The following is a 20,583-nucleotide window of genomic DNA, read 5'->3' as shown; positions in this document are numbered from 1 at the left end:
AAAAAATTAAAATATTAAAATGGCGATTATAGTAATATATCCAACTATCGTGCTATTACATTTATATGTAATTTTAGCAAAATATTAGAAATCATTTTACATAATCATTTATATGAGCACGTTAAACAAATTATAGATATTAATCAGCATGTTTTTATGAGAGGTAGATCGACTACAACAAATCTTGTGTGCATTACAGATTATATCTCTAGATCTTTGGACAATCACGGTCAAGTCAACGTTATATATATAGATTTTTCTAAAACGTTCAACAGGTTAGGTTATAGTATTCTGTTGGAAAGGTTAGACGTATGTGATGTCTCTACGAGACTGTTGAATTTGTTTAAATCGTACTTGATTCGGAGGATACAGTATGTACAATATAGGGGATTTAAATCTGAACTCATAAATGTATTGTCTGGAGTTCCCCAAGGTTCTGTTTTAAGACCCCTAATGTTCAATATTGTTTTGAATGATATTAATAAATATTTAGATGTTACTTTACGCTGATGATATGAAAATATTTGTTAAGATTGATACCTTAAATGATTTTCAGAACTTACGAAATGCTTTAACATCGGTGAATACATGGTGTACAGAAAACAGACTTCCCCTTAACATAAGTAAATGTAATATAATATATAATATAATAACTTGTCCTGTGATCTACGATTATGGGATTAAGAATCACTCTCTTACTCGTCCCAATTATATAAAAGATTTTGGAGTAACGTTTGATCAAAAATTATCTTTTCATGAACACATACGCAATATCTCTTCATCAACTTAATAGAAGCCTTTGATTTGTGATCAGAAATTGTAGAGATTTTGCTGATCCTTTTACAAAAGTAAATTTATATAATTATCTCGCTTGGAGTATGCTTCAATAGTTTTGTATCCTCAGTATGCAGTCTACAAAAATAACTTAGAAAACATTCTTAGAAAATTCTTAAAATACATGCACTTCAGAACTCAAGGAATATATCCCAACATTGGATTTTCTCATAATATTCTTTTGGACTGTAAGTCCTTAGAAACACATCGAGATATGCATTATGTTGTTTTTTTGTACAAAGTCATTAATTATGTGTATGATTGTCCTCAAATTTTGGAACGTTTTAACTTCAACGTGCCTCGCGCCAATCTACGCTACTCGAATATGATGTACCTCGCAATGCCTAATAATAATTAATTATTGTCATCACCAATTTATGTCTTATGTGAAAATTGCAACAGCCTCCAACATAATATTGACATTTTTTCTTGTAACATAAAATCAATAACGAACCTATTTTAATTGGATTTTGTTTGTTTTGTTATTCATTTTATGTTGTGTCTTTATGGGCATTTTTCATTTTAGCTTGTGTACATGTATAATGTTTATTGTATTTTATTCTACTTGTATTAGTTTTATTACTCTTGAATTTATGTATAGTTTTTTTTCTTTGAATTGTTTTATTTATTGTTACTGTCATTTTTCTGTTTTATATTACATATTGTGTTCCCACCCATTCAGTAATTGGATATTTTCTATTGAATTGTATATCAAATAAATAAATAAATAAATAAATAAAATAAAAACAGAAAAAGTAATTTTTCACACTTTTTCAAATTAATGCTGAATATATGTGTCTCACGACCCATTAGAATTATTTCAGAGACTACATCGATTTGAATTTTGAAAATTTGGGATATCGGGTTTTCGGGCATGCCCTTCTCAACTAAAATAATGGCGTCCATGTACCGCTTCCGGTTATACCGTAAGTCGCCATCAACTTGCTTATTTTAAACGGAACATCCTATATATTATTGCAATTTTGGATTCTACGTGTTATTTTAGGGTGGGCTTTTATGAAGTTTTCCTATTCCTAAATTTAACCGTTTTCGAGATATTTAATTAAAAAAAAAAAATGGAGAGAAACGGTGACTAGCTTCAAACCATGTGTATTTTATAGTAAGAAAGATACAGCAACAATATTTATAGGGGGGATAGCTAGACCCCTAAGCTTCCCATCCATACTTTCAAAGTGGCTTAATTGTATACAGGGTGCTGGAAATTTAATGCCGAGTTTAGTTAATTTCAAACATTCATAAGTCGCTTTTTTTAAATGGAACACCCTGTATGTTTTTTAATATTCTGATGCACAATTTTATTCTCTTTCGGACGGTATCAGGGTTTCCTATACCTATTTCTTCTAGTTTTTAAGTTATCTACTATTTTTTGTGTAATCACCTAAAATCATGTAATTTCTTGCGAGGATAGCTGTGGAATTTTTAGCAAAACTTCAAAACAAACAACTAAACTGTCACCAGTTATTTATTATTATTTGTTCACAGACGTTGCAATGAGATTCTAAGCAGAACATTTACAGTTTTTAATGAGATCCCAATTTTCCACCAATGAGCAGAATAAAGTTAAGAAGAATTCTAAAAAATCAACTTCATACATAGTAATACACAATTTTAATTATGTATGTTGATAATAATAATGCACTAAGATAATAAAAATGACTTAAGTATTCAATATGACCCCCATTAACAGCTAAGCACTTGTGGATTCTAGAGATAACACCATCAGTCACCGTTTTTGCTATTTCAGCTACAGGCAATTCATGGAACGCTCTTGTATTCGAGCAATCAAATCCTCTTTTGAAGCAACGGGTGTAGAATAAACTATTTGCTTTATTACTCCCCAAACATAAAAATCTAATGGAGTGAGATCGGGAGACCTCACTGGCCAATTCCACGGTCCTAGGCGTCTCATCCATCTATCTTCAAACATTTCAGTCAGCTGTTGATCGATTTGATTGTGACAGTGGAGCGCCGTCTAATTGATACCAACACTTCCTTAGTTGGTTCAAGGGTATATCATCTAGAAAATCTGCCACAATCGTTTGCAAAATATTGAGATATCTGTCGGCATTTAAATTTTCTTCGTAGATATGGTAAAAAATTTGGTTATCTTTAATTAGACAAAAAACATTTACGCTAAATTTATTTCAAAAGTTTCTTTCCCGGATAACATGAGGATTTTCAGATGACCACAAATGAGTATTATGTCTATTAAAAATACCTTCTCTCGTAAATTTTGACTCGTCTGTCCATATAATATGTTGCAAAAAATGTGGATCTTCTTGGTATCGCACTAACATCGTTTCACAAAATTGTACACGTTGCACGGCGTCACCCGGATGATGAGTAGAAAGTAGCTTAAATTTGTATGGATGCATATCATTAGTTCTTAGCATCCTGTGAATGGACGCTCGTGAAATGCATAAATCATACTCTGCGGCACGAGTTGAGGATTCTGGATGAACATGAAAATAGGCTAGCACATTTATTACATTATCTTCATTTGAAGTTATTGGTTTTGGTAAAATTCTTTCTACACTAATTCGACCATACTCTAGTTGATTTGCTAAAATTCTTCTTAACTTTCTTCTGCTCATTGGTTGCAAATTTGGATATGTTTCATTAAAAACTGTACATGTTCTGCTTAAAATCCCATTGCAACATCCGTGAATGAATAATAAATTTAAAATATCAGCATTTGAATAGGTATAAACACTTATATACACTAAATTAAATTGTCACTGCAAGAGACTAACAACAAATTGACAGTTTAGTTGTTTGTTTTGAAGTTTTGCTAAAAATTCCACAGCTATCCTCGCAAGAAATTACATCATTTTAGGTGGTTACACAAAAAATAGTACATAACTTAAAACTAGAAGAGATATGTATAGGGAACCCTGTATAAAAAAAATTCTCAAACATACCAAAAGGCCCTTGAAGAGAATTGATTCAGGTTTCTCAAACCCACCTTCCGTTCGATGTACGATCATTAGTTCATGACATATCGATGATAAAAAAAGGTGACTTTTCACTCAATAGCCGACATTTCAATGAAAAATAATCGTGCAGAAAATTAAAAAAAAAACAAAAAAATTCAAGCTGATGAATCAGGCTAAATGCCCCTGTCACTGATTAATCGGAAAAAAATTTTCTGAGACCGTGGGCAGTTTTGGAGAGTAATGTCACTTCTACACAAAACTGATGTCTTTTTTGTTCACTACACAACTTTTTTATAGAACGTAAATTCCTTTTTCGCTTTTCCTGATATTAGTTCCTGATTAAAACTCTCTACTAGCGTTCATTGACGTTTCTCGTACATTAACCGGGAATATTATCGCAGGTATGGAGGCATCCATGGCGGCGGTCCTACCACAAGCGGAGGAAAGCTCAGTGGGAGACGGACCCCAACTACTGCCAGCTGGTGAGGGAGATTCCGCCTTACGACAAGGGACGCAGACTTTACGATCTCATGGACATGTCTGTGTTCGATTTTCTCATGGGGAACATGGATAGGCATCACTACGAGACGTTTAGGTAAGTTTGAATTTAGAGTTGCTTACTGCATAAGCGCCAAAACTTCTAAATTGCTATGGGTGCTCAAATTAATAATAGTAGAAATACTACTGTCACATATAAAAAGTGCGACACAAGTAATATATTTTTAATTTTTGTCTCTAAATTACAACTTAAATCCAGATATTTCATTGCATTTGTTATAAATTACAAGCAAATCATTTATTTAAATGCTAAAAAAATTATTTCGAATTCTTTTGGCTCACTAACGTGATTTTTGACGATTTTTCGCTAGTTTTGATGATTTTTCGCTATTATTTTGCCATTCCAGATACCAACTGGATTGCGTATTGCTGGTTGCGTGGTACCTCGTGTTAACCGCCGCGCCGTTGTCACATTGCTCGATATGAATTTTATCGAATTTTAAATTTAATCGAACTTTTGTACATCAAGTTGGAGGTTTTGATAAATTTTTTCTTGGAAATGGTTGAGTTTAGGACCCATGTCATATAAGGTTTTTTTTAGTTTATTTTAATGTATTCTATCGTCTGTTAAAATTAAGGCAGTCAAACTTCTAACACCCTGTATATCTTGCCCACATTTTTTTCACTGTCATTCGTCACACAATTTAGTCTTAAAATTGGGTTCGTTGTCATGGCGACAGCATTCATTTATTGCCCATTAAATTATCCAATGCCGAAGTGACAAAGTGCCACGGAAAACGTGATAAAAATTGATGGAAGTGCAATTATCGGATGAATGGATTTCCTTTCTGTAAAATCGGTAATATTTTTACTTATCATAATCGAAATTGGAATAGAATTTAAAAATGAATGCTTTAAGTTTCTCGATCATTTTTTATAAACCGGAAAGACATAGCATGTATTAATAAAAACACGGATATTTAAATTTTTTATGATAATGATTTAAATGTAATTTTTCCACTTGATAGCCAAAAAGATAGATGTATCATAATAATTGTATTTTGAGATCTAACTTATATACAATTGATGTATTAAACTAATTCAGATTCAAATTATTTAATGCACCACAACAATACCTATCAAACAGCTAGCAATAAATAATTATCTAAAATAAAATCTAAAAATAATATATTTAAATATAATTAGAACAAAAACCACATACCTACCATTGTCAAACTATGTAATTTTCAAAGAAGTATCTTTTAATTTTGTTGTTCTATCATCACCTTTGACAAAGACTGACACGTAAAACCATATAGTTTATAACATTTCTACTATCAAAGAACATTGACCTCATTTGATTCAATTTTTTTTTTATTTTGTTTGATACCTTTAAAATATAGTAAAATATACGAAAGCTAATAAGAGAGTATAAGTTTTGTAAATACAAAAGAGAATAAAATTGATGGTTGGATGAAACAATATAGTCAGTCAGTTGACTTCCAATCGAGTGCTGATTCTTCTCAAAATGTAGTTGAAACTTTTTTATTAAAAAATATAGTTAGTTCTGTCCAAAAATGATATAAATATTTAGAAAACCATCTAATTTTTCAGGTTATTTGGTAACAACACGTTCACCTTACATTTGGATCATGGGCGTGGATTTGGTAAGCCCTTTCATGATGAACTATCCATCTTGGGTCCTCTACTACAGTGCTGTATGCTACGGCAGTCAACATTAGAAACATTATTGAGGTAAGTAATTTTTGACAGTTTTCGTATTTACTCTATTTAAACTACTTATTCTATTTAAACCGGAAAGTCGCTTTCCTCTATTTTTAAACTTTGGCACTTTTTTTGAATACCATATTTTCTTTGTATTTATTAAGTACGTCCTCAGAAAATGTCTAGTATACTCATTAAGCATAAAATTTTACGGTAAGATTAATAAAACGATAGGATCGTTACCCGTTATTTTTCAAGAGATTTGCGTGAAATACACAGATATGTGTAACATTGTCGTCCCAGATTTCCATTTTGTAGTCGTACTATACTATACATCCAGCAAGATAACGTGTGACGCAACTCCGTCTCCGTTACGGAACCGCATCTTCCTTTGCCGGATGTGTGTAACGAGCTTTAGGTGACCACCCACCAAAAATGTTCTTTTAAGCGTGTTAGAACGACGATCCAACTACTAATATAAATATGCATGGCGTTTAGAAATTTCCATAGGAAAGATTGGTCTTCCTAAACAGAATATTATATTTACAATTAAAAATAGACGCGTAAATATCACGCAAAACTATTGGAAGTAGAATTTCCAATACGTTTATGCCTTACCGATTTATAAACAGAACTTGGTAGTTTGGAGGCCTGCCTTTTCTACCCAATGAATGCTTCCTTTTTCTTCAATGGAACATCCTGCCTATTATTCCATGCTTCAATTCCCCTCAAAATTCTTACCAAAATTCGTACGGCACATCATGTACCTAAATTAACCGTTTTCGAGATATCAAATTTTAAAAGTAACTTTTTACTACTCTCAAATGTATAAAAGAAAATGGGCACAAATTATGGATATCTATTTTGAAAATAACACAAGGTGGAGGATATGGATATGATTTAATTTTATTATTAGTTTTTTTTACATAAACTAAAAAAGCATAATAGTTCAGGATAGATAAAAATGCATGAAACCAAGAAATGTATTTTTAATTAAATTTTATAAAAACAATAGTTGCCAGAATAAAAAAAAGAGAGGAAAGAAGTTTTAATGAACAATATTTTCTTTGGAATTCTATTCTGTAAGGTGCTCAGTGTTCACCATTTACCTCCTGATAGTAATTAATTCGCTGAACAAAATTTTGTAGTGAATCTAAAAGAGGAATAGTGGAAATTTCATGCCTTAACCTTTTCTGCAACTCTTAGATATTTTGTGGCCTATTTTTGTAGACTACATTTTTTATGTGACCCTACAGAAAAAAGTCAAGCGGAGACCTAGCTGAATTGAATTGAATTGCCCCTCTGCATTCAATACATTCATCAGGAAAAGTTTCAAGTAAATATGCCCGTACCACACGTCCAAAATGTGGAAGTACCCGATCATGTTGAAACCATATTTGTTCTGGCGGTAAATTAGGATTGTTATTGTTCGGGATTCGTCTAAGCTCTGGAATAATATGTTCTTGCAAAAGTAATAAATATCGTTCAGATGTCAAATTTCTGTTTATAAAATCCTATGATGTGTCCACCAATAATGTCACACCGAACATTTACTTTCTGTGGTCATTGGGTGTGAACTTCCTCCATCCAATGTGGATTTTGGTCTGACCAATACCTACAGTTGTATCGGTTTACATGTCCGTTTAAACAAAATGTAGATTCGCCAGAAAACAATATACATGTGTTTCACAAAGTTGATATTTTTATTTATTTTAATCTTATATATAAAATTCTCGTGTCACAATGTTCGTTCCCGTACTCCTCCGAAGCGGCTTGACCGATTCTCATGAAATTTTGTGAGCATATTGAGTAGGTCTGAGAATCTGCCAACATCTATTTTTCATACCCCTAAATGTTAAGGGTGGTCCACCCCAAAATTTTTTTTTTAATTTTTTGGACAAAATTTTTTATTTTTATTTTTTTATGATGTGGCTTTAAAAAATACATACAATCCTAAATTTTCACCCTTCTACCATCAACCCCTATTTTTTAATAGCGATATTAGTAATTCAATAATTTTCAACCCCGGTCGATAACTGATCAATTATCACTTGATCATTTTTTTATCCCCGCCAGGCGTCGACCGGTGTCACTTCTGACCCAGTAAACAGAACGGAGTAGGGATGAGATCTCTCTCACACAATAAGCCGTTTCTCACTCTCTACAGTTTTCGGCCATAATTATTATTGTTTGTGCATCAATCGTAATAGTGACGTTTACTATTAACATTAATAAAAAAATATACACGATATACACTGAATAACAACACTAAATATAATATAGATGGTAGAAGTGAAATTTCTTTATGAAAAATCTACTAAAATAATCCTAGGAATAATTTATATGGCAAAACAACGTTTGCCGGGTCCACTAGTTTATCCATAATAACTTCGCAGAACTCGATTCTACGATCATAATCGTCCTCACTCAATTCTTCTAACAAATGAATTTTATATGGATGTAATTTTTCCCGCTTGCAAATTTTTTTAATAGAATATCGACTCATGTTATGATTTAAAGGCCTTTAAGGGCTATTTTCCGAAATGACAAATAATTTCAAACATTTAATAACTGAATAGTTTAAAGGTTATCAAATAATAGGAATGATATGTCATGTGAGTATTTTCAAAGACGCCGCAGTACAACGAATAAACACGTGCAAAAAACGATCAAACCGTCAAGGTTTTAGGTACTGAATTTTTGCTAAAATTGTAAAAAAATTGAAATAAAGAAAATTACGGGCCGAAAACCCCCTTCACCAACCTAAATGGGACGCATATGATTTGCATGTCGAAAAGATCCATAATTTTTTTTTCTATTTATTTGCGACCGTTTTGTCAATAACAAAAAAAAAACAGTTTTGTTTGAGCCCTTTTAAGGGCATATAACTTCCTAAGGGTGCGTTTTAGGGCACATGTTAATAGGAACTTTTTGGCTTTTTTTAATGAGTTATAAACGCAGCAGAAGTTTGGAACCCTATTTTAGAAACACCCTGTATAGCTACTTTCGACTGTCCTGCGGGGTACTAGTACCTATCACACCTTAAACTTAATTTCTTTGTGGGTGTTTATATAAATACTCCACACAACTTATACCACCTGTGAGCGTGTTGTTATAATAAACAAACGGCCCTCTGGTTATTACATATTTACATCCTTAAATTAGAAATTTGACTACCAACTGTCACAGTCTATGTCGAATTCAATTTACATGTGCGAAACATAATGCTCCCGAAGATGACGTAAATACTGGATAAGCTTTCAAATCCAACCTCTCAGATACAGTCGTCTGAATCGGAGTAACAGTAGCAAGAAGACCTTGCCGAGATATCATCAAACAAAACACTCCTAATGGGAACTTAATAGCCTCCCTAGATTTCAGATTGCAAGGTACATAATCGAAAGTGATTAATTCGACAGATAATGTTCACAATTATTACGGTATAGGAGTTGTAAAAGGCATGGTACTAATGCAATTTGGTATTTAGTAGTGATATAATTAGGCAATAATCGTGAGGGCCTGTTTGCAACGCCATCGCGTGACAGAATGATTAATTTCCACTCTAATTCACTCGTGTGTGCTCTCCCCACGTTCTAACCCGGTTTTGTTTGAATCTGATACTACTACGATACATTGACATTTTGATAATGGGAAATCCATCTAATGGAAGTAGCTGTCTTGGTTTTCACTTATTTACAAAAAAAAGTGTGTATTATAAAGGGTGATTTAGTCATAATATCATTAATTTTAAGGGAAGATAGGAAAAATGAGTAGAATAGGAATACGCGATTAAAAAAAAATTAAAATGCATATTTACGCTGAAAAAAAAAATTTAAATCATTATTTAAACCCCTTTTTGGACCGCCCCTAACCGCTGACATACAAAGGATTATCGAGAGTGAATTTTGACCTATCGTAACGTTCGGTCACTAACATAACTTTAATATTGTTATTTCAGATATACGTACTACAAACTGAATAATTAATTGATTAAAAACTCATATTTAATTATAAAAGTGACCTTTGCTTTTCAAAGAGTAGTGGTACATATCTATTTAAAATTCTAGTACGGCTGAAACACTCGTTCGTCCATAGCACTTAATAGAGTTGGGATCCGCTTCAACGTTCCAATGATTTCTGATATTTCAACCAGCTTCTGCCACGACGTTGCAGTCTTCAAGCATATTCACAAATGACCCATTTTTCAGGATATAACATTTTCTTGAAAGTGGTGGGTAAACCAAACTGACGGTTTCCTGTTTCCACGAATGCTTTGCTTACCGCTATTTTTTTATAAGAGTGCATTTTTCAGAAACACATGTCAGGAATTTTTTATTGAAAAAGTTGTATACCAAATTGAAGAAAATATATTATTGGTTAAAATTTCTAAACGCCGATAATCTTAAAAAAATGAAAAATATAATTTGGAACAGAAAAAAAGTTATGATTAATAACATTTATGAATAATTTTCATATATAACCACCTGATGTTTTTTCATCACACTTGTATCTATGGTATTTTCTTTAAAGTGTATCCGCTTGAAGAAAAATATTTTTTCTCCAAATTTCGAACACAAGTATGTTGGGAAACGTGAAATAATTCTAATGCTGCTATTTTTGCGATAAAAAATCCCTAACATGTTTTCCTATACTCATAAAAATAACCTTACTTGACACGAAAAACAAAACACGGGAATTAATTTTTCTAAATAGAACTAAACCCAAAAATAAAAAAGTTACTTGCTTTTTTAACCACTTTGTATCTTCCAAATAAAAGTGTGAACAAAGCCTTAGTGCTAGAAATTCTTTAATTATTTTTTAAATCAAATATAGGGTTAGTAAGGATGGTTCAGTGTCTATTTAATAGTGGTATAATTAGGTAATATACGTAAAGACTCGTTCGTAAGGTCGTTGCGTGACAGGATAATTAATTTTTTTAGCCCATTTATGGGTTATATTTGCTCTACCATAATGCCTGCGTTGTAGTTTCTTGCTTATTAACCCTTAGTAATAGCACAGATAATGGAGACCTCTGTTTGCTTGCTACAATATAAAAAGATATTTCGGTTAATAGTTAATTATCACGGTCGTTAATATGTTCGCCTGCCTGTGTCGATAAAAGCTGTGGAAATTATTTGCTTACTTAATTTTACATATTATCAATTTTTTCATACAGAAAGTATAAGTCTAAGACTAGAATAGACTATTGATATGGAAAATAATAACAGGTACATCCCAGTTTTTGATAGTTTGGTAGTTTTAATTTTTTAATTTAATTTATTGACACGCGACAGCGTACCGAGATTCAGGAAATGCGCGCTCCATAACAAAATTTGGAAAAAACTTTATCCATTATTAAATTTAATTAACTAGCCCGAGATTCTAAAACTAAGTCGACTGCTCAATGTGGAACACAAAGAAGAACTGACTTTTTCTCCTAGATCTCTCTTGAATTCGACACTTCGCTTCGACACGCCCATTTCTTGGGTCCAGATGTTTCTGTTCTTATGTTATTGGCGGGAACCCTAAATGTCGGGATTCTTTGGCATAACTATGCCATGTTAATAATTATCTAATTGACTGATTTTACAATTGTCTAAATAATTTTGAAACGAAACTTACTTACAACTAACCCTAGCCTTCCTCTAGTGACTCCGTGTAGCGATACGAGACATATTAGTCGATCTCATTTAATATATCTCTATAGCTTGGAAAATCCGCCAAAAAAACAGCTATTGATCTGTAACTTTCTTTTCCAATTACTATCAATTTAACAATTTGATTTAATTCTACTTTGGAATCTTTACGCTCTTCTCGTGGTTTCGCACGTTATTAAAAACATTTCTCTCTTTATACCTGCTTAACACATGGCCCCGACTCTAAAGTGAACTTGTTCAAAAAATATTGCTAAATTTCTCCAAAGGACAATGCTAACCTACTTGAGAGCCTTTCACTTTCGATAATTTGTGTTGACTGAAATATTTTACTTTTTGACCCATCCGTTCCGAGAACTAACAAATAAATTAGATACTACGCGTCCCGGCTTTTGTTACACCTTTCACCCCTTCTTTGATTTTCCAATCTTGAAATTCCTTCAGTTCTTTGTTGTATATAGAATTTATATATAGATTTCTCCGGAATGATGCCTGTAGTAGCCGCATTAGCTTTTTTTAAAATTTCAGATGGAATTTCCATATTTTCCATTTTTTCAGTATAGGTTTTAGGATTTCAAAGTGATTTCAACTCAAAAAATATCGTTTGTTTACAGACAACCCTTGGTTACAGACACAATTTAGGTTTACAAATAGTTCTGGCGCAAGGAATCATTGCATTAATTTTTTAATTTTTCACAGGTGGCAAAACACCAAAATAAGAAATAAAACATGGAGGTTGCCTTACAAATTCTTTATTTTTTAGAAACTAATATCATTATTGGATGTATTTATTTAAATATTTTAATAAAATTACAATTACCATAAAATGCATTTGCGGCATAAAGAAGCAGAAGCCGCAATGCCTTGTTTGGCAACATGTTATTCAAAACTACGGAGGTAACCTGCCGAATGAATTCACGTTTGACAAGCCCGAGTTCTTCTTCATTTAATTCGTGTCTTATGAAAGAAATATAATAGCGCTCCTATCTTGGCGAAATTTAAAATTGCGCGGAACTCAGTTTCCGTAGTAAACGTGTATTTTTTTTGTGTCGAAGGTAATTCTCCTTCGGAGAATAAAGAAACGTATAAAATTACGAAATTCATTTCGAATTTAGTTTCACGGTAAAAGGAAATGTAAAAAGGTTTTGCGTTTGTTTGAAGTAATGAAATCACAGGCTATGATACGAGTATCTTCCAAGCGGGTGGGGTATGTCCTGATCGCTTCTGTAGTGTACTGTTGTGATGAGAATGGTTTTCAATTGACTACTCCGAATTCACGGAAAACAATTCGTAAGTCACAATAACAGTTAACTTATCCTTTTCTGAATACTCCGATAGATTCATTCGATATAAATTTTTGTAGAACCAATTTAGATACGAACAGCTCTGTATGTAGAATAACGTCATATTTTAATAATTATTTTTCAAATAATGATTGTTGTGTTGACATTTTGTCCTCATCATTAAATTCTTTTATAGATTTTGTCAAACGTAATTATAAGCCTTTTTTAAATTGTACCTTTTCGAATGTTTTCCTTGTTTCTATTCTGTAGTACTGTGTTCTTTCTTTTCAGTGCTGCTATGTTTTTATGTATTTGATAGTTTACGTTTTATTTTCCATCATTTATTAAAAAATTAGTGGAAATTGTTGCAGGTGTATGTGTAATTTTTCCTGATAAATGAATTGGACGCAGAGGGGCAATTGAATGACTAGTTAGGTCTCCCGATATGACCCCGCTTGACTTTTTTCTGTGGGGTAACATGAAATTTCCTCTATTTCTCCCAACACCCTTTTAGATTCACTACAGAATGTTCAGCGAATTCATTGCTGTCTGGAGGTAAATGGTCAACACTTTGAACACCTTATTAAATAGAATTCCAAAGAAAATATTTGTCGTTTATTAAAACTTGCTTTCTCTCTTCTTTTATTCTGGCATAACTATTGTTTTCATAAAATTGAAAATATCCATTCATTAACATTAAACAATACATTTTTTCATTTCATGCTTTTTTATTTTCTATAAAAACTAATAATAAGATTAAATCGTATCCATCTCCACCTTGTGTTATTTTCAAAATAAATATCCATAATTTGGTGCCATTTTGTTTTTTAAATTTGGGAGTAGGTACTAGAGTTAAGTACTTTCAAAATTTGATATCTCGAAAACGGTTAAGCTTAGGTACATGATGTGCTATATGAATTTTGTTTAGAATTTCACCAGAAACTGAAATATGGAATAATATAGGGCGTCCCATCAAAGAAATGGCAACTTTTTGACTGACCCTGTATACTTAATTTTTCTTTATTGTAATAGATTTTAAAAAACCCTAAAACGTTTGTGTGTTATGATATTTTCGATAGCTATCTTATTTTAAGAGTTAATCGACTGTTTCCATATACAGGGTGTTACCTAAGTACATTAAAATAATTAATTGAGGTATTCCTGAGTTAATTATAATAAAAAAACTTTTATAAACCTTTGCCCGGAAATGATTCGTTTCTGAGATACAGGGTGTTGAAATTAAAATTAAACAAAATCATTATTACAACAGCTGCTGAAAGTGGCTACCCACTACATTAAGCTTCTGCTCTCCTCACCAAAGAATCGCATAGCCTACTTTTGAACATATAATTCTCAACAACTTCATTTAACGGGACTCAGCAAGTTGCATCTTTGCAGAAATTTGCAAATTTCTTCTAGCTTTCTAGCTTTGTTGTACTTTTTTTCTTATAAAAGGCGTAACAATATGGTTTATTCATAAAAATTCGCAAAAGTCCTCTGTAAAAAAAAAGTAATGGCAAATTAAAATTAATAATGATAGCGTATGTAGCGCCCTCTAAGTGCTGCACAAAAATTAATACCAATTATGATTTTTCACCTCAAAAAAAACCCGGTTACCAAATTTTGTGCAAAAATTTATCTTTCATCAAAGTTACAGTCACAGTAAAACTTCATACCAAATTTGAATAAAATTGCTGCAGTAGGTCTCTTACAACTAAAAACGCAACCTTCATTAATTTAAACCTCACCTGTTTATGGGATTTTATTCGTTAATTTATGAGATAGATCCACCACTTGAGTATAGTAAAGCATTTTAATTACACCCTCAATCGAGCACAATTACTAAATTGCATTACGGTTTTTCATATTTCTGTCTTGAGTCAACATGGGTAGGTATATTTCCCACTCTGTACATTATGCAAACTGTCCTCCCATTAAGCATGACAATTCTAAATTGGTTTCGTTCGACCATTTACTCTTGCATCATTTAAATGAAAAGTAAGCACGACTGAACTTTTCCTATTAGGGATCAAGGTACCTAATCGATGAACAAACGAGGAGCGTGTTTGAAATAATAGAAATTATTCAGTCGACAGATTGAAATCGGGAGTGACACCTAATTCGGGTGGGAGTAAATATAACAGGTATACCTTGAGGAAGCTCTACAAAATATCAGATGCGGATTAATTTGTATCAACTCATGCAACGTCGCGGTGGTTTCTTTGAATTATACACTAGCAGATACTTGGAAATGGAATAAGTTGAATGTATAAAAAATAAAATCAATATTAATATCATATACAAAGTCACGGATGTAGAACTTACTTAAATAACAGCTGTTCTTATATTTTGTTTATAATAATTATTATTAATGCGATTACTTCAAAGATTCAGTATATAGTTTGATCCAAACCGACTCAAGGACACCTCAGCTGTACTGCTTGTCAAATATCCCTCTTCGACCGATAGTGAGTGCAGTTGGATCAGCAACACATCCTGTGGCTCGATACGTCGCACATGAGATAAGGGACTTAGTAGGGAGGACAGAGCATCACGTCAAAAGCGCCGGAGACTTTATCGACAGAATTCGAGAAATTGAACTCCAACCAGGAGATATCCTGGTGAGCTTCGGTGTTACATCTCTATTTACGAAAGTACCCGTTGACGAAGCCTTGGACCAACTGCATCGAAGACTAACCGCAGATGACAAGGATGAGAGCCTAATGGATTTGGCCGGGACCAATTCTACGAACAGATGGAGGGAGCAGCAATGGGTTCACCGTTATCTCCAGTCCTGGCCAATATATACATGGAAGCTTTTGAGAAGAAATCCCTGGATTCCACAACGTTGAAGCCTAAGTGCTGGTACCGGATTTCATGGGTCACATCAATGGGATACATCCAGATATCCAGTTTACCATGGAAGTAGAGAAAAATGCCGCCCTTTCCTTCTTGGTTGTTTTGATTGAGAGGAAACCAGATGGCACTTTAGGACATCGAGTATATAGGAAGCCAACTCACACAGACAGATATCTGAATGCGGAGTCCCACCACCATCCAGCCCAGAAACAGGGGATCATAAATACCTTGATTCATCGAGCGCGGATCATCAGCGAGCCAAGACACTTGGCCGAGGAACCAGAATACCTACGCACGGCGAGAAATATCGAACGAGCTATCAGGAGGAGACATACGCCTATGGAGAAACAGGAGTACTTAGCGACGACGTATCTACCTTACGTGAAAGGTTGTACAGATAAAATCGGGCGTCTTCTGAAGAAGAGGAATATCAACCCAGTATTCAGCACTGTAAAGAAGGTGGCGGCAGCGTTTCCAAAGCCCTGCAACAGCTCTAGGACCCCGGTGTGTACAGTATTCCTTGTTCTTGTGGAAAGATCTACATAGGACAAACAGGAAGGCACATCAACACGAGGTTAAAGGAACACATAAGTCACCTCGGAAATAACAACTGGGAAAAATCGGCAGTAGTAGAGCGGACACGGGACACGCAATGGATCTGAGTGAAGCCAACATGGTGGTGAGAGAGAGAATATTTTGGCCCCGACTATACAGAGAAACATTAGAAATTTACAAAAATCCGAACAATTTCAACAGGGATGGTGGCGTGGATCTGCCAGGTATATGGAAGAGAGTCATCCGTGAAAGCAATCCACTGGAACGTCAACAAGGCGTACGAGGTCACCCATCGGAACGTCATGGATCACTGACCACATCAAATATAAATAGTGACAAGATTAGTAGGTCTCCAGTTTCAGAGTAACTTCTGAAGAAGAGAGCGATATGTCTCTCGAAATGCCAAGAGTTGTAAATCGACGACGTGGTAGCTAGCCCGGAAATCATTCAACCGAGTCTGAATTTATTAGTATTGCCGTGACAAGCACAATATTGTCAATGCTTATATCTATTGTTGACTCTATAAAGCCTATAAATTTTTCTGAGCCTCCCCAAAAATCAGACCCATATCGATTTTTTAATTGAGTATTAATTTTTTTAATAAATGTAGTACATTTGCACAGATGTAATTAAAACATGTCAGTAATGAATATAAGCATAGTAAGTATTTTATGCTGCAATGCTGACTATGTCAGTACATACTTGATCTGCTAGTGTCTATACATATCGTCTTCAATTTTTTGAATGGGGAAAGATGTAGAAAAATATTCCTAATAAAGGTTTTGTAAAAAAGGGAACTTTCACACGTTGTACTAAAATAGTTATAAAATTAGGAAAGCCCTTAGGATCAACATATAATTTTAGGTCAAATACTTATATCATTATGTCATAAAGATCTCCGTTTGTGGTTTCCTATTTACTATTTCCGATTTCCTGTAATGGCAGCGATCCGTCAGGTCTCGGTCACCCTGTATATCTACTGTATAATTAACATATTTTTTTTTGTCAAAAATTTAACTTTTTATTCAAATGCTCGCCAATCACATAAAAATTAATGTTCTCTCGCCATGCTCACGTTGATTAAGAGAATTTTTTTTGTTTTTTTTTCCATATTCAAATTTGCGTCAGTTACACTGCGTGCCATTGAACCCCCCAAATTCAACATATCTCGCGAGGATGTCTGAAGCGTCGCCATTTTGTACTATTTATGAATACTATATATTTTTTTGAACACTAAGACATGGTAGGTATTGAATATCTTCTTACTTTTACTTCAATTCACGAAAAACTTGCAAAAAACAGTTCGTTTTAAAATTTTACGGTAGTATTACCCCTTAAAACATCCATTATGTGTTCATTTTTGCCTCATTTGTACCCCGGCTTCAACGATCTAACGTTGCCGTACACACCGACTTGTATTAGTACGTGGTTCAGGATTACTGTCAATTATCCTAATCCAATAAATACCAGGCGGTTTCTTGTGCTCGATATACACCCAACATTAAATTTGCATTGAGTTTACAGAGTGTTTGGTAAACACAAATGCAGGATAGAAGCAAAATTTATACCTGTCAGCCCGATTTCAATTGTGGTCGTTAACGAAAAGCTGCTTTAATTTTCATTTGATATTTTATATTTAGTAGTAAAATAAATTTTGCCATTTTATTTATGACAAACTACAATTGTTCAAGAAATGCTGTTTTATTCCAACGTCAATGAAACAATCTTTAAATTCAAGAAGGAAATTCACAAGAAAAGGTGCCTTTAACCCTTACAATCTATATTATACGTAGCCTTTAGTTTCTTTCGATGTTTTATTCTAATTTTATTGCGAAAAAATTCTTGATCATAAAAAATCGCGTGATATCTTTAACCCTTGCAATGCCTATAAAAGAAATTTTGGTTTTACAAAATATGTAATTTTTTGTTTGCATGCAAACCTTTCACAAAAAAAGTATTACTCTGACATTTCCCAATTTTATGCACTATTTTGTTGTAAGGGAAATATTTTATTTATTTCGATGATATAAAAATATAAGATGTCCCGTTTAAAAAAAAATATGTGCCCAGTATTTTACTATAAATCATTATGTATAACTATATTTGAAATATGGGTTACCACATAATAAATACATGAGTAATGTTTCAAAATTACACTTTTCCGAGTGTAATAGTTCCAGAAATATTGAATTTTATATACGAAAATTTTACTAGACATAGGAAACCAACAGTATTTAAAAAAATCTAGGTATTAGTGTTTTGTATTATTTTTAGTAAAAATATATGTATTTTTTTACATACCTACTCAAATATTTTTACAAGACAGGTTATGACCGACGTATTTAAGTGAAGGAAAAATAATATTAAATGCAGTAAATGACAGATATTTCCTAGAGTAAAATATAAATTTCTGAATTATAAAATGGACCTCTTAAAATAGTGTCCTTGAAGCATATTTAGCTTTTTTAGTTTACCAGGGGCGGGCTAAGCTTTACAGCTTAATGCCTAAATTTTTAACACCACGTATGATAAAGACTTTAAAGTAATAAATCTGGGTAGCTTCAACCTTACAATAAAAAAAACGTCCTCTTTTTTATTGTAGATAAAATGAACCGTTTACGAGAAAAATAATAATAAACGAATTCATATTTTATTTTTAATAAAATGGGCCATGACTTCAATTTTTTTTTCTCGACAACAAAGTGACATCGCTAACACATTGATCCTTTACTTCGTTATTAGTTTACCGATTTTTTGATTTCGTGGTGAATTTAATTGTGAATTAGTTCGGAATATGGAATATTTATCGAGTATGCAGATTTACATCTCATGTATGGTCTTGCGTCTTGCAATGATTTACAAGCCAGAAGGTTATAATTTAAAAATGATGATACGTTGTCATATTTTTCAATTAATCTTATACTTCTTAAAGGACTAATTAAACAAACAATATGTACTTTTATAAGATAAATGAAATACATTGTCTTCCATAAAATTGAGTTCTAATTTAAAATAATTAAGTATAAGGAAAAACATTCTTCATATATTCTCTGGGAATGACTACGATTTTCATTTATACAAGATGTCCCATTTTAATGTTCCAGACCGCATAATTTTTCTAATTTGACTTTTATTAAAAAAATATTTCGTACAAAAGTTATCAGGTCTCGAAGGGGTTAAATTATGGTAACCTTGAATTTGACCTTGAAGTCAATTATCAAGGTAATTTCAAGGTCAAAAGTAGAAACATATTTTTATTACAGTTTCGTATTCTGCGGGAAAAAATATGTAACTTTTGTAAGAAGCATTTTTCTTGAACAGGCTTCCTGTAATAAAAATATGGTTTTCCATATAATAAATCAAGGTATCAAGGTCATTTCAAACTTTGATAATTGACTTTAAGGTTAATTTCAAGGTCACGGTAATTTTATCCCCGAAATCTGACAACTTTTGTTGGAAATATTTTTCACCATCCTGCCTATTTCTTGAGATATTAGCCTGAGAATTAAAATGGAACAGTACAGGTATAGCGCACTCTGGCGAGAGAACAAAGCCTTTTCAAAGAATTGTTTCATATGAGAGTTACGTATTTTTTCCCGCAAAATGCGAATCTGCAATAAAAAATATGGGTTTCCATTTAAAATATCAAGGTTGACCTTGAAATAACCTTGTCAATTTACTTCAAGGTAAAATTCAAGGTCACCATAATTTGACCCCCTCGAAATCTGATATTGTTTGAAAAGTCGAATTAAAAAAATTTTGGTACATTCAAATGGGACACCTTGTATAAAAACTTTTCTTGGATTTTGAGGTGTAATCTTTGAACCATTTAGAGAGTAATGACCACTTCTTCAGAACATTAAACTGAAAACAATAAATAAAATAGGTCAGCTCCAATCTGTATGTCTGCGTGTAAAGGTTAGGCAAACTTCAGTATGATTATTATTTATGTTTCTCATACTCTTCAATAACTTTAAATGAATTTACTTAGAGATTTATATAATTTACGCAAAGTCCTATTATTTACTTACCTCAGTATTTACTTGCTAAGCTACATTGTGAAATGAACACACTGTATCTCAAGACACAACACCGAGAAATTTCATAGAAAAATTTCATGAAATTATAATGTAGAATAAAATAAAGACATAAAATACTTTTAAAGTAAAATAAAAAGCTCATTTCATAGTTATTTTATATATAAACTAAAACATTATC

General features: G+C 32.7%; 1 protein-coding gene across 1 annotated transcript in view; it reads left to right on the top strand.

Annotated features, from left to right (window-relative positions):
- Positions 1-4,192: 4,192 nt before the first annotated feature.
- LOC108905252 (extracellular serine/threonine protein CG31145-like) overlaps positions 4,193-20,583 on the top strand; it is a gene marked incomplete at its 5' end in the record, with an annotated part of 101,019 nt that continues 84,628 nt past the window's right edge. Inside the window, 2 exons of the mRNA XM_018708053.1 lie at positions 4,193-4,386; positions 5,904-6,044. Coding sequence (XP_018563569.1) covers positions 4,193-4,386; positions 5,904-6,044 — 335 coding nt within the window. The remainder of the gene's footprint in view (positions 4,387-5,903; positions 6,045-20,583) is intronic.

The sequence above is a fragment of the Anoplophora glabripennis genome, unplaced genomic scaffold (assembly GCF_000390285.2).
Source record: "Anoplophora glabripennis isolate ALB-LARVAE unplaced genomic scaffold, Agla_2.0 scaffold172, whole genome shotgun sequence".
NCBI classification, from domain to species: Eukaryota; Metazoa; Arthropoda; class Insecta; order Coleoptera; family Cerambycidae; genus Anoplophora; species Anoplophora glabripennis.
This window is presented reverse-complemented; position numbering and strand designations above follow the sequence as displayed.